Source organism: Epinephelus lanceolatus, chromosome 19 (genome assembly GCF_041903045.1).
Source record: "Epinephelus lanceolatus isolate andai-2023 chromosome 19, ASM4190304v1, whole genome shotgun sequence".
In the NCBI taxonomy this organism is placed as follows: Eukaryota; Metazoa; Chordata; class Actinopteri; order Perciformes; family Serranidae; genus Epinephelus; species Epinephelus lanceolatus.
In genome coordinates this window covers 4,968,698-4,984,609 of record NC_135752.1, presented here as the reverse complement: position 1 = coordinate 4,984,609, position 15,912 = coordinate 4,968,698, and the positions used below count along the sequence as shown (strand labels likewise).

Here is a 15,912-nt window from a genome sequence, read left to right as displayed (position 1 = left end):
CTATGTATCATATTTGACAAATTGGATACCATAATAAAGGCTATAACATTTTCTGTGTTTATATTTTAGGCCAGCTGGGTCAGATCTGTTCTTTGCTCCTTTTAGTCATTTCTTCATATTCAGAATATTTTTAAAATAAATTAATTTAAAAATTAGAAACACTCCCTTATACTTGGTTTGCCTAGCAGTGATAATCCACATTTAACACTTTTTCTATTTTTTTTTCATCTTTGCACAAGAGTTCAGTAGCAACCATCTTAATTACCATAGGGCATTTTTATCGCAATTATGTTTTTACTTGTCACAGTAGCACAAGCACAGGTACTTATGATAATATTAATGTTTGCTCAGTTCTAGTCAAGACTCTCAGTAAGCCATGACATTGTGACAGTAAACCAGCAGTAACTATACCAGGAGCCTGAAACTGAAATTAGCCATCATTCATTTTATTATGTATACCTATATACTTTTTTCTACTGTGACATGTTAAAATGTCTTGTGAGGTGGAAAAGGTCTATTATTAATGATGATAAGTCATCATGAAGATTCTAATGTAACATTTATGTAATGTTTAAGTTGAATATATATTTATGTATATAAATGTGCATGTGTAATGTCAATGCCATTGCCTTATTCATTGTCATTATCCTCTGTTTCTGCTATTACACTAATGAATGCAGATACTTGAGAAGAGTAGAACACAATGGCTGCATCCTCTTGGGGTGGATCATATGTCTGCTTCCCTGGCTCCTTCCCCTTGACAAAAAACACACCCTTTGGTATCAGCATAATCAATGGGGAGTGGTGCTGGAGGGGGTGGCTACAACAGTTTGCTTGTCTGTGATTCGCTGACATGCACTCTAATTGGATCAAGTAGGAACTTGCTTAGCTGGATGCTTTGAGCTTGGATTGGGAGCAGCGTATAGAAAGAGCACGGACACACCACCAGACAGGAAGAGAGGCAGAGAGGGAGGAGGCCAGAGGCTGCCCTGCTCACCACTTGGAGGAAAGACTGAGAGAGGAGGGGTGAGGGAAGAAAAAGGGGAGTATCCCGTCTTCTCTGCCCTTCTGTGCTACTGCAGCCCTCCCTCCCCCTCCCTCTCTCTATGATTCTCTTTCTCTCTCTTTCCCCTTACTCATCTGTTTCTGTGGCTGTGCTGAGAGGAAGGGCACCTGCCGCTCCCTGATGATTCAGCCTTTCAGCTACTTGGAGCTCCACAGACAAGACAGCATGTCCCTCCTGCCACTGCAGTGCCTGGCCGTCCTGTCCTCTGCAATACAGCTACTGCAGCTGGCCCATCACTTCGACACTGCCTCTTCTGCCCTAGTGCTCAGGTGAGTGAGTGAGACTGTTACACCACTGCTCCCTAGCAGACTATGCAGAACATTTAAGGAATCGAATCCTCTGGAAATCTTCTTTTGTTTTTGCCTGCAGCAAATTTAATGATTCTATTTATAGACTGATGCGTTTCCTGTGAGAAAGCATGAGTAAGGAACTCCTCTCCCTCATGCGCAGAAGGCTGTCTACATACCTCCCAGACTCTTAACAAGGTTGGACTCACTCTGAATAGCTTTTGTACCTCTCTGAAATCCCAGCTCTGACTCTGCAGCCTCATGATGGAAAACATACTCGAGGAGACTGGTGGCAGACAGCCACCGTGTGATGCTCTAAGTTAATAGTTGAGGTGTTCAGAGACCCCTCATCCAGCAGTTAAACAGGATGACTGAGGGAATGGAGGACTTCTCTGCAGGGCCAGCTCCCCCTCCTGGATCGGCCTCCCCTACCAGCTCTACTGTTGATACTGGACAAGTCCCAGAGGAGAAACCAGAGGAGACAGAGGCAGCTGGTGAGAGCGGGGAGGATGGCGCAGAGGAAGGTGGTGATGGGCAGCATATGGGGGCTTTGGGAATTGTGGCCTTGCCAGGGACCTGCTGTGTGTGCATAGAGATGGAACGGATTAACAATTGCCTGCACTCTGAGAAAATCTGCATTCTTCCCATCCTGGCCTGTCTGCTTAGCTTAGCCCTCTGCACAGCTGGCCTCAAATGGGTTTTTGTGGATAAAATCTTTGAATATGAACCACCCACACACTTAGATCCTAAACCCATTGGACAGGACCCGATTATCATATCAGTTACCCCCACGCTGGGACTAACTATGTCGATTCCTCATACATCTACGTCTTTTGTCTCCTTGACCACCGCCATTACCCCAGGACGACCTGAGGTTTTAATGGAAGAGAAATCAACACGAGGGCCATACATGCCTCAGTCCCCACGAGTGACTCTGTCTGATCCCTCTGTTACACTGAAATACAACGCTGAACGTCCTACCGTCCCAAAGCAGACTCTCCACCCTCAGACAACACAGGAATTAAACAACGTCATCATCCCAACAATCTGTAAGTATCTAAAACAGGTCAGAGAAAGCACTGGGATTGGGAATTCTTGTCAATCAGGATGTCCCTTTGCTCCAAAACTTAATTATGTCTAACGTTGGACTGTGATTTTTATCAAGTTCAATGTTTTTATAAAGGATTCAGATGCTTTTTCCCTCCACTTAAACACTGATTTTGTAAATGGTGTGTTTTGTCAGCTATACCAGGAAGTGTCAGGACTTTTCATGAAAGCAGACACGTTGGGACTTGCAGAGTGTAGTAAAGAGTCCCATGACTAAGCCACTGAAATACTGCTGCACAGATAGGTATGCAGGAAACAACAGCTCTATTTAAACCAACTCTACCCCTACACTGAGTGAATGTATAATTTCTAACCTTCATTCCTTCCTCGTAAAGTATTAATGATCCCTGAAATTAAACCACAATGATAAAGACACACTACAATAATTGGATGTTGGTGTTATTTTGAATGTCACAGTCTACGGCTGGTAGGCAGTATACAATATGGGAGATCCCAAAAATGTGTTGACATTTACAGTCATGTGAAAAAGTGAAAATCAATAAATGATATGGGACACAAACTGGAACTCCAGGCTGTGGTACAGGGAGACTTCCTGTTTTCTGCCTGTGCTCCATTTCAAGGTCAGAGACTGCTGGAGGCTAATTGATGCCCCCTCCATCCCTTCGCCGCAGGGAAAAACAACCCACTAATATTGTCTGTCTGCCAACGTCTCTGCCACTATGACGTGTCTGTTTTAGGCACATTACTGTGTGCTTTATTACACTGTACCTGGATTAGCTTATCTAAGGGTGGTTAGTTTCCAGCCCATGTTTAAGTGAAGGTATATACTGCTTTCTTAATCAGCAGCATGGACAGATGATGCCTCTGACTAAGTGCTGTAAATGCACAGTGGGTAAATGCTTGATAACAAGTTACCTGCTAACAAAAGGACAGAAACATTTGGGCACACTGGTGGTGCAGAGGCAAAGTTTTTAACTGCCACTGCAACAGTGTTGGGCAAGTTACTCTCAAAATTTAATATATTACATATCACAAGTTACCTTCATTTGAAAGTAATTACGTTACTTTACAATAATACTCTCTTTGTAGAGTAATAAGTTACCTATTACACGACTTTTGCTTTACTTTGATGGATGAGGGTCATGTTGTTTCACAGCAGGTAATCAAAACACAGAAGCTCCAGTTTATTACAATTCATTTCAAATCCAGTGCTGCACAGGTCTGACCCATTCGTGTATTCACATCAAGTGGTTACCACTTTGTATTAACATCCCTGCTTATATTAATGATAGTGTGATTATATAAACAATTAAAATGTACAACAAACAGAATGACGTGTGATTAAGTCACTATGGCGAGCGCAAAAAATTAATACACCAGAGCTGAAAGACACACCTGTCAATTCCTGGTGTACCAGTCACCTAGAACAGCATGGGAGAGAGAGTTATGCATAAGAATAGGACAGTATGCTGGCGTTGCTCTGCAGTTGTAGGAAATGTGAATGGAAACACATCCAACATATCCTAACATCACCCAGATGTGCTGATCATTGGGACAAGGAAAAAACAAACCAGAGGACAGTTCCTTATATCTGCTGCTTTCAGGCAGCTTTAGGATGCAAAAGCAGAACAGGATACGCTGTAGACATTGCAGGTATATTAATGGGAACACACTGAACATGATAATGCACAGTACAGCATGACCCTTGTGTGCCATTCACTGGGACCCCTCTATAATATAGCGTATAATGACATGACAACACACAATAACTGTCAGGGGATATTTTCTCTGGTGGTGCGCTGGTGAAAGTCGATCGGTGTGGATCAGTGTGGGTGAATGAAATATAAAAACAATAAACATTTTATTTCCGGTGGAAACGTGTTACGTGACATAGTAAATGTAATAATATTACCCGAAATCCTGTTGGTAACGTGTTATATTACTTTGTTACTACATCATATATTACTGAAACACATTACTTTTGTCATACGTTACCCCCAACACTGCCCTGCAGACAGTGAGTTAGTACATTTACATGCAGCATACATTTAAATGGAGCTATAGCTGTAGTTTGACTAGGCCATTTAATTGGATTTGATTGTCCTTGTCCCAGTATACAAGCATGGAAGGGGAACTGATTTACTGACTGCAGTATGACCGACTCCAATATGATAGGTGGTGATATGCCCCCTTTCAGCTTGTAAGTATTGGACCTTTTTCTGGTTGACCTATTACGTCACGGACCAAACAATCGACCAACAAGTTAGCTAAGGTTAGCTACTGGCATCCCACCCATGTATTTTAAAATATTTAACTCTTTCAGCTGACACAGCATGAACTGTGTCTCTTTGTCCGTCAAAAAATGCATGACTCTGGATGTAGATTTCTTTATGTCGTTACTGGCTTCTTTTTCTGTTACGCATTTAATGCTATTCAGCTTCCGGGTCAAAGCCCGAGGCAGAAATTGTGGGCATGCACAGAGCACTTAGGCCAGTTTGGGTCTGATTGACTCTATACATGCAGGAGTGATTTGACTCCCAATCACATTATCTGGGTGTGTTGGTCTGACTTCAAGAAATTCGATTTAGTAGAATTTCAGTCATACTAACATGTTTACATGTATTTTAAGTTTAAGATAAACAAACACAATAAATCCATTTTCTCTCATGTCATGTAAACATACTGACTGTAGAATTGCTTACAGCAGCGCATGTGTTCCAACAAATACAAATGGCTGTGTTAGCTGGTGGGAAGCCTGTTATGGGCTCAATAGGCCTCATGCAGTAAAGTCTTTGTATGCTTGTCTTAAACATCTCTTACTTTTTTGTGTGAGTTTTGTTCATACGAGTGTTCCAAGTCAGATTCACCAAACTCTCTCAACTGATTAACTCATTAGGTCTCAAGGAACTAAGGTCATATACTAAGACCTTGAACTTCCTACATGTTACCCCTTTCAGAAGCCTCTTGCTAGAAGGTGGGAGGTAGTGACACCATGTATCAGGTAGGAAGCACATGGCCGTATACTCCCTATACAGGCCAACAAACTCTGCTGCCAGACAGATTGTGATATTGGATGATACTGCAAAACACCAGTTGATGTTTAAAGGGACATTGTGTAGCGTTTTCAGTTGTTTATTGGCAAAAATCGATGTCTGCATTCATAAATATGTCATCATTGGTGTATTATTAACTCCACCAATAATCTGACTTATTCTCATAAAAGGAGAATTTCAGATTTGTTTGCACATTGGGTGGGTAAGTCGCTTGGGGGGTTCCATAATGTTTCGCCATCTTGAAAATACATCCGCCAGCAAGGGACATATAGCACTACCAGGGAATAGCCCCGCCTTCTGTGTTTTTGTTGGGAGCGAGGCCAGCGCTGCGTGACTGAGAAGCCGAAAGAGAGGAGCAAGAGGTGCTTCGTTACTACCCCAGCACTACTGCATCCTAACAAAGTCCCACTCTTTGAGCATAATGCAGGATCATGCATATGCAGCATCACGGGAGATGGAATCCTCGTCGCCAAGAAAGCGCAAAAGGGAATCAAAAAGGCAACGTGACTGGCGAATTAAAAAAACTAGGGTCAACACTGGGGTAGCCTTTCCCAGGTGGAAAGAGCTGCTGAAAGAGAAAGGTTTTAAAAGGGACGTTGTGATTGGCCTGCTGGCCTGCCTGTCATTTTTTTCCCAAGAGGCAGGCCAGGCCAATGCAATCACAGGCCAGCGGCGCACTGATGCGAGGAGAGGGATGAGGTGTGTGAGGTTCAGCCACTTGTCAGTTGTCAAAAGACAAGACATGATTGGTTTGTTTCGATTTACACCTGCCCCAACAGTCCTATGTTGTAAACACAGCCAGCATGGTGAGGAGGGGGTTTGTCAGCTCGCGTCCCGTGTGTCTGTGTAGCAGCCTGAATGAATACTCCATATATCAGATAACATGGTTTCATCAATGTCATCATAGCTTTTTGGTACACAGTGGCTACCGTTGTTGCAATACACGTTTGAAACAGTGAGGCGCTAGAGTGCGCTATCCGTTTGAATGCAATATACGATTTCAGCGTTAGATGGGAGAAATTCCTACACACTGTGTAAAGTTTTAACAGATATATAAACTCAACAGTACAAACACATTGGCAAAAAAAAAATAGTACAATAAAATAAACAAACCAAATAAAAATATAAAGTAACAATAACTGGTTGTCCGGGACTGTTTCAGTATTTATATGTCTTTTAATAAGGCATTCTTTTAGTTAATGTCATGTCTCACATAAATCTTCTCTTTAACTATCAAAACCTATGTCATCTTTTCCATCACTAAAATGTCTTGGACAATTTCCAGCCAGAGTTCCTGTTTTAGAGGTTTACATTGAGCCAGTGCCTGGTAATAGCTTTCTCACTTTCTGCAAGTAAAACTTAAATCAAGTAAATATCTGTACTGATCACAACACCTATAATGTTACCAAGATATATCACAAGGCAGGTATTTGGGATTTTTATATCTTAAAACATTTTCAACAGCCACATTAATATTTCCCCAGTGTAACCTGATCTTTGTACAGTTGTGGATGTAGATTGTGTCTCACACATTTGATACCAAACTTCCTCTGATATCTGAATTTTTAACTCTGCTTCCCATTTAGCTTTTATGTATAGTGTAGAGTCACCCCTACTCCCCCCCCAAAGCTTGGTAAAAGCAGAGATGATTTGAGAACACCTCAAAATGCTTCCAACAACAACATGTTTTAATGTCTAATGCCAGCAATTTAGAAAAAATGTCCTTCTATATTATCTGTGCATGCCAACCACAGTATGCTATAGTAATATGCCAACAAAGCAGAGAAGAAGAAGACTTTAATGTTTTTTTTTTTTTTAACATTTAAAAGTTTTGCTTTGGAAATGTTTTATGAGGAAGGAAATACCCTTAACACACATGATAGTCTTCAAGGCCACACAATGCCTTTTGGTACCTTTTAAGGTTAGGTCATGAGTTTGGGGCAATTGCGAACTGTCGTGATAGGATGTGGACTCCAATCTGCATGACAGTCATGGGGGCAGATCTGATGACAAGTTTGGGGGGGACACAATCAGTTGTGATTTTTTTTTAATTGCACGCGTGCAAATCATGCCCACAGAGTGCTTGAGATTGCCAGGATATTTCACGATTTCATAGAGGCTCATCACCATCACCAAGTCATTCAAAAAGCACTACACAGAGAATCATATGCTTACCTTTACTGTTTATTTCTCTTAAACAGCCAATAGTACATGGAGCCAGCCATCACCCTCCTTTTCACTGCTTCGCTGTTAGTTAATACTACTTCTAGTTTCAGGGTACTACTTCTAAATTCATGGAAAATACATTTGTTCAATTTCAGTCCTTTAGGCTATTTAGAATTGGGGGATGACGGTCAAATGCACAACATGGCTTTTCACTTCCACACCTTTAATTTTCCCTTTGCTACATAAAGGACACATTTCTTCCAGCACTGACGCTAAACAGTGGCACTGAAAAAAAATTGGGAGCTACTGAATCATCTCACTCAAATTAGTTATTCCTACAAATACTGACTGGGCCAACAGAAGAGTTAGTAGTGAGAAGAGCTGCTGTGAGGGGGGAGTGGACATTTTTACAGACACAAGTCATATTGCATCTACAGGACTAAGTTATCATGAATATAATATTTATTTTAGCATTTCTATTTCAGTTCTTTGTAACAAATGACAGACAAACCTGATTTATTGATTTGTCAGTGTCATTCTGTGGATTGTTTATCACTGGAGGACTACTGGTAAAATTCCTTGCTCTGCTAATGATCCAACACTCTGCTTGCACACTACAGCAGAGAGGCTGGTGACCAGGCGTGCCGTCGGGGGGGCAGGGTCAAAACATAAAGATGACCTCCGCCCAAGGTCAAGGGGGGCCCATGAAAAGGTCTATGGTTGATGCTTAAATGGGATCAAGTACAACAATTTTCTTACCGGCTTATATCACTGACAATACAAGTTATATTTACATGATAAATGTAATTTTGTAATGAAAACACATTTCAACGTGCCATCTGATGCTCCCACCCCCCCACAGGTATTGTGAAATGGTGCAGTCCATCTGACACGGGTCAGGTGTGCAATGCACAGAACTCACGAGTGCCACTGATGTAAACATGTGGGGCAGACTGCTGCCTGATTAGCTAAGTCAGAATGTCTCACCAAAAATCAGGAGCTCCTAAAAGGAAAGTTAGGGTATAGAGAAAACAAAAAAAATGAAAGGAAGAGAGAGGCAACGGCCAAATGTCTGACAAAAAATGTGAAGAAGCAGCAGGTATGACAGATAGAGCTGAAGGTGAGAAGTGAGGCAGAGTCACTTTTAGTGAATAAAACCTGCTGTGTCGGCTCAATTTTAAAGCTACAGTGAAGACATATGGGTATCGTATTGACCTAGAGGACCATATTATGCTATCTTGTTGGAAAGGGGTTCAAATAATGCTCCAAAGTTATGCTAAATTTTGGCAAGGAAAGAAGGAACATTACCATATCTCAAACTGGCGTTTCTAAATATTTCTGCATACTGGGTTCCATGAACAATCATGGAATTGCATAAATTGAGTTTTACTGGAAAACTGAGAGTTGACAGCCATATACTCTTTAGACTATTTCAGTTCTCCACACAATTTGGCCGAGATTTGATTAAAGAATCCCTCACGATTGAAATAAAAAGTTCACTCCTTATTTGATCTTGCAATAATTTCTACATTCAATGTTTGGTTTTACTTTTCTTTTACCATTTATTAGAGGGTATTTTTTCAGCCCAAGACACATATGTGACTATCTCTGCTTTTCAAGATAACAAAACAAGGTCTTAAAAGTATATACAAGTACAAGTAGATACAGTATAGCCTACATGTGGATGATATATCGCAGGACGTATAAAAATGTATAGAGATTCTTCCCCCATTGGGTGTGGATGACAACACTGTCTCCCTGCATGTATTTTCTAGTGGCTGGTCCCCTTTCAGCTTGTTAATATTAGACATTTTTGCAGTTGACCTTTTAAGTCACAGACCAAACAATCAAGTGTTTTACAACTTTTCTGCCACTTTTTTAAACAGGTCAACATTCTGTGTTTTCCTTCCATCCATGTATTTTGAAATATTTACCTCTTTCAGCTGACACAGCATGAACTGTGTCTCCTCATCTGTCCAAAAATGCATGGCTCTGGATGTAGATTTTGCTTTGTTGTTACCAGCTTCTTCTTCTGTTATGCATTTAATGCTATTCGACTTCCAGGGCAGAAACTGTGGAGCATGCGCAGAGCTCGACTCCCAATCACATCATCTGGGTGTGTCAGTCCAACTTTGAGAAATTCGATTTAGTATAATTTCAGTCGGACTAACATGTTTACATGTATTTTAAAAGTCTGGTTTTAGTCGGACTCACACAATAAATCCATTTTCTCTAATGTCATGTAAACATACTTAATGTCTAAAGAGGAAAAATAATCCTTTTTTTTCCTAGCCTATCTGAACTTGGCATGTAGATGATACTCCTATTTACCTGCCAGGTTTTTCCTCCTACCCTCAGTGATGTACATGCAGTGGGCAAAATCATTGAAACACAGCACTGCAAACTACATCCTCCAAAATCATCATACAGTCAAATCAATACCTCCCTAAAACGGTTCCAACACAAACTGAACATTTTAATCATTATGTTATTGCAGAGCTGTTGGATAAGACTGCATTATTTTAGCTAGGTGGGCCCAACCTGACTGGTGAGTGTAAACAGTATAATAACCTGAAACTCTGGCAACATCTCTCCCTGGCTGAATAACAGCTTACCAAACTGTTTTTGGGATACAAGTAAAACCACCACTTAGAGGATTAGACTACATCCTGTGATTACTAGACTGCAGGGGATGTGCAACTTTTGTTTAGCTGACCTAAACATTTTACTTTCTCGTTTTACTTAATGTTGCATTCATCACTTTTGGACTGCAGAGTTTGAGGATTTTTTTTCCCTTTGAAATTCAGGGTTCTAATTTACATATGCTTTCTGCTAGAGGAAGACAAAAACAAACAAACTGTATATTCATTTGTGGTTACATTTCTTATGTAGCTGACTGAGAGTCTTTTTGACTACTGATGGCAAGAATTTATAATCTAGATAAATAAATCTAGATAGTTATTATGAGTGTGTTAGGGCAATATTATGGAAAATATTATTTTCAACAATGATTAATATTAAGTCTAGTTGAGTGTATGGAACACAAGTCCTTGTAATTTGTCCTTTTAATCTTACCTGTAGTGATGCAGCTGGTCAGCAACTGGGATTTTCAGAAATCCAAAAATTGACTTGACAAGGTGAGAAAAACTATAATTTTATGTGTTTGCCTAAAAACTCAGTAAAAATACAAACAGTATCCCTTTTAAAGAGACACAATTTTTAAATTTATATTTGTATTTTAGAATTTCGTAACATCTTCATGCAGGGTTAGCAGTTTGATCTTGGCTACTTCTGTTCACATGTCAGATTCAGCTTTTTTGGAGCACAAGACACTGACCCCAGTTGTTCCTGATGTTTAGGCCAGTGTGTGGTAGCTCCACTGACACTGATGTGAGAGTATGTGTGAGGGTCAGTAAGTATGAAAAATGATATAATTAGTATAATCAATTTACTTTGTATTGTGTAAAAGGAGACTACGCTTACCCTTATATCTGTGAAGGTGCTGTTGAGGGCGAGGACTCCTGATAGATGTTTCTGTTCCGTCAGTGCATCGCTCTGACCACACTGCATCGCATCACACTACACCACACCACATCACATACACAGTGGTTTCTACATAACTTTGATCAGGATTTAGTACAAAAGTCAATAATGAACAGTAAAGATTCAGGGCTCTGCTGAAAGAGTTGGGCTTTAAGGTCTACTGAATAGGAATTCTTGGCATTCAGTGTTGAAGTTGCAGATTGTAACCAACTGAAACTGCGCCAAGTATGTAGGAGAACTATTGTGGCTGATGTGAAAATGTAAATGGCTGGATCTGTCTATCTGGAGGTTTGTCCATTTTGGGCCACTGTAGAAACAACATGACAGACTCCATGGAGGAGGACCTGCTCCCTATGTAGATATAAACGACTCATTATAGGGTAACAAAAATCCAATAATTCTTAGTTTCAGGTGATTATAAACTAATAAAAACATACTTATTATATTACATTTCTGCCACTATATCCCCCTAAATCCTACACACTGAACCTTTAAGCCCAATGAGGCTGCCCCTGATGCTGCCTGTGCTGTAGTCTTAAGAACTGAGAGTAGTTATTTATTGAATACTAAATGAGTAAATGCAGGAGTGATTTTGGACAGCCTAAGGATAAGTCTAGTTCCTAGGCCATAGTTCCTGCACCCTAAAAAGTGATTGCTGTCTGCCATTACAAACAGATGGCACCAAAAACAGTAATTTTCATACCCTACATATAGTAGCTTTAACTAAATGTACTTAAGTATCAGCAGCATTTAATGGGTAATTTAAATGAACAGTGTGTAAGATTTAGGGGGATTTAGTGGAATCTAGCAGTGATGATTGCAGATTGTAACTAGCTGAAACTTCCCCTAGTTAGAATTCCTTCAGTGTTCATTGTTCAGGAGGTTTTTACCAAGGGCTGAAATGTCCACAGAGGTATCTTCCTCTCCAAAACAAATGGACCAGGTGAAATCATTGTTTCTCCAACGCTGTTTGACATGCCAGAGAAGGGCTGCCAGCCTAGCGCCTGCTAATGGTAAATGGACCTGCATTTGTACAGCACCTTTCTAGTCATCTAGTGACCACTCAAAGCGCTTTTTACACTACGAGTCACATTCACCCATTCACACACACATTCATACACTGGTGGCCGAGGCTACCATACAAGGTGCCACCTGCTACTCAGTTTTAACACACTCACACACCGATGGAACAGCCATCGGGAGCAATTTGGGGTTCAGTATCTTGCTCAAGGATACTTCGACATGCAGCCTGGAGGAGCCTGGGATCGAACCGCAGATCTTTCGATTGGTGGATGACCCGCTCTACCTCTGAGCCCCCTAATGTGTGCTCACTTTTTTTTTTCTTAAGATCCAGACTTTCAGGAGGTTTTACCAGGTGCTGAATTATCTGCAGAGGTCTCTTCCTCTCAAAAACAAGGTGATTTCAACCAGTAGATACACTGAATAAAGCAGTATTACATTACAAACAAATGTTTCTTCTACTCTATTTGGCATGTCACAGACCGCTTACTCAGTGCTTGGTATATGTGATCCCCTTTTTTCTCTGATATCTGAAGATCCACACATTGCGGAGGTTGTTACCCTAAGCCAAATAATCCAAAGGGGTCTCTTCCTCTCCTAAACAATCAGACTCAGTGATTTAAATTGGTAAAAAAAAACCCAAATAAAGCAGTTTCACACTAATTGTGAAAGGGCTGCTACAGTGGCTGAAATGAAAAGGTGAAAACATGACTGAAGGGTCTGGGTTAGTACAGAGGATGTTTAGATGAATGTAAGACTCTGTCTGTGAAAAGCATTAGCAAGCTAACATCACTTAGCTTTGATGAAGCCAACTAACCAATGACCTAACTGCAGACAATCCCAACAACAACTCAATAAACAGCATTAAATCACAAATGACAAAGTTAAACAATCTTGCATAGCCTGTACAACTGCAATAATGCTATGCCATGTTGTTACATTACCAATCCTTGAATGGACGGAGGGAGGAGTTGCTTTGTGGTGTGCTGCTTTTGTTAGCTGGCAGAGGAAGGCTGGGAAAAGTTGTGGTTTTAGGTGCAGTCTTAGCTGTGATTGTTGTGTCATTGTTCTGAAGGTGCAGATCAGAGGAAGCTGGTCACTCAGGGTCCTTACAGAATTAGACTTTGGGGTGCTAACTCAACTTGGTTCTCCTTGTTGTTGTAAAGTTAGTTGCAAAACCTTGTGTTTGGCACACTAACTTCTCTGGTCTCCAGGTTTTGCTCCTGCTGTGGGCATACAGGTCGTGTTCCAGGAGAAAGAGAGCAAGAGTCTTAGGTGCAAGAGCCAGTTAGCTGCTCACAAGAAAAGAGCTGGAGTCTGACAACAAGTGCTCCCTTCAATGATTCAGGGGCAAGGTCATCAGCTCAGGAGAAAGAGTGGAAAGAGAGTGAAGACTGCAGAACTTCTCCTGAAGTTTGCTTGATGACATCACAGAGTAACATGTCATTGTGTCAGTAGTGCCCAATAAGGTTTAAAGACTGTCTCTCACTTAGGTGTGAGAATGAGGCACCATGTGGAGATGAGTCCCAAATAGCTATCCTTTGTTTGAAGAACAAAGAACATGTGGTCTCTGCTACCATTTCACATGGCAAGACGCAGAGGAAAAACCTTTACATATCCAGTTTAGATATTAACAAATGGCAAATCATCTGAGGTCCAGTGAATCCCAACAACAGGATCAACTAGACTGCGGAAATTGTTCTTTTTATAATCTATGCTTTCAGCATTTTTGGTAATCTATCCTATTTATAATTCATCAACCCAAGGACATTCTAATGTGCTGTAATGTAAATCTGCAGCTCCAGCTCCAGAGTAAGCATGTGAAATTCTCCTGCTCGTAACAATTTTCTCTTCCAGTGTGAAGTGAAAGAGTTTTGTGTCTTGATGCATTTCTCCCCCAGAAAAACAGACAAACAAAATCAAAACAAACACAAAAATCAGGCATTGGTCCCAATGTGCATAATTCCTATGGGAAATCATTTTCTGACAGACCAACAGTTTGGTGAGCACAGTCTTTTGAGAGGAACTATTCACTTTGATTAAATGGTTTAACTCCTCACTTTGCTGCAGTGATGTGAAAGTGTACACTAGGGCATACTGGGTGTGGCTACAGGTGTAAAAAGCACACTTCTGATCACACTCTCCATCTTACAAGACATTTACACCAGCCAGTGCAGGACGAAGGCTGCAGAATCACAAAGGATTCAAGCCATTTGAACATAGATGTAGATTTCAGGGGGGCACAGGAGACAGGTCACCCTCAATATTTAGAACATGTGAGGACTCCTAGGCCATGTTTACATGAAAACAATTCACTGAAAACATAATCGTTTCTCATTTTCGTTTTGAAAAAAGTTCTGCATTTAGAAGACAACGTTTTGATAACAATCGCCGTGCACACGGATCCGCAAAAATGACCAAAAATGCTGCAGTATACATGCCAGGCAAGTAGTTTGCGGTGTGACACTTACGCTTCCTTCTACAGAGCAGCGATGTATACACAAACAAAATGGCAACCGCACGATTGTTTGTCTGGATGGATGACGAGGTGGAGTTGCTACAGTAAATCGTCACTACGATGGGGAAGCATTGATAAATTCCATAGGGTGAGTAGCACAAGCAGAGCTTGGGAGTCCGCCATTGTTGTTGTGATGGTCGACTTTCTTGTGCATGCCTAGTTACTGGAAGTGTAATGCGCATGTGCGAAAAGTCTCTGTTTTCAGAGGAACTGCATATTGCAAGTTTACATGACAACGGAGACGGTGCCGTTTCCAAAAAATTGCACTCTGGAACCCGTTTTCAAAACATTGCGTTTTCAGGCACCCAAAACACCGACGCTGTGTAAACGATCGGCCAAAACGCAACTAAAGTTTACCGTTTTCAGTTGAAATCGTTGTCGTATAAACGGGACCTTATTTTGACAAAATTGGACATTTGCACTATATATTGATGCAGAAAAATTCAATAATAATGTTTGTGTTGCGATGATCCACTAAGTTTCCTTGTCCTCTTCCAGCTCTCCTTAGCTGTTCTCTCTTCCCCCAGACTTAGCATTTCTATGATGCTTTCCAGTCCACGCCATTCACCATCGTATGCCCTCAGACTGTACCGCTATCCCAGTCACTCCCCACCTAGTCATTACCACAGACCATTACACCTGTCCCTCATTCTCACAGCCACACCTGCCCACTAAATACAGTGTACTTGCTCACGATCATTTTTCCTCAGCCAGGTAGTCAGCGTATTCTATGTTGCTAGGTTCTCACTGCGCTGAAGCCATCCAGTCTACTATCTGATTTTGTTACCTGATTATCCGCCTGTACCTGTGTTTTACCCTGCCATCTGTTTTTTGACCTGTCTGTCAACATGACCCAACTTGACTTCTTCACCTTGTGTTTATGTTGCTGTATGTTAACCTGTCTACCTGCCAGCAAAGTTATTTTACTCTACCTGCCTGCCAGTGTGCCTGTGTGTCTCCATTCTGTGCTCCATACTTGGCAATTTGTTGCCCAAGAAGATTATAGCGGCAATAATGTATAATTAGTCAAAGTATGACTTTTAAGTAATTCAGGATACTCTGGTTGCCTACAGAGTCACCTCTAACCCAATCTATGCCCAAAATTAATCTTGGAAAATGACATGGCTAGTTCCAAGTGGCTGAAAGTAAAGATGGTAACTGAAAACAACCAAAATAACCAACACGTTCTCA

General features: G+C 41.1%; 1 protein-coding gene across 5 annotated transcripts in view; it reads left to right on the top strand.

Moving 5' to 3' along the window:
• The first annotated feature begins 880 nt into the window (after positions 1–880).
• nrg1 (neuregulin 1) overlaps positions 881–15,912 on the top strand; it is a 68,904-nt gene continuing 53,872 nt past the window's right edge. For 2 of the 5 annotated variants that reach the window (XM_078161992.1, XM_033646043.2), the window contains exon 1: positions 891–2,402. In XM_078161992.1, coding sequence (XP_078018118.1) covers positions 1,721–2,402 — 682 coding nt within the window. In that variant the 5' untranslated portion in view covers positions 891–1,720. Of the gene's footprint in view, positions 2,403–15,912 lie in introns of all 5 variants that reach the window. The other 3 variants (XM_078161993.1, XM_078161991.1, XM_078161990.1) reach the window with 3 other exon arrangements.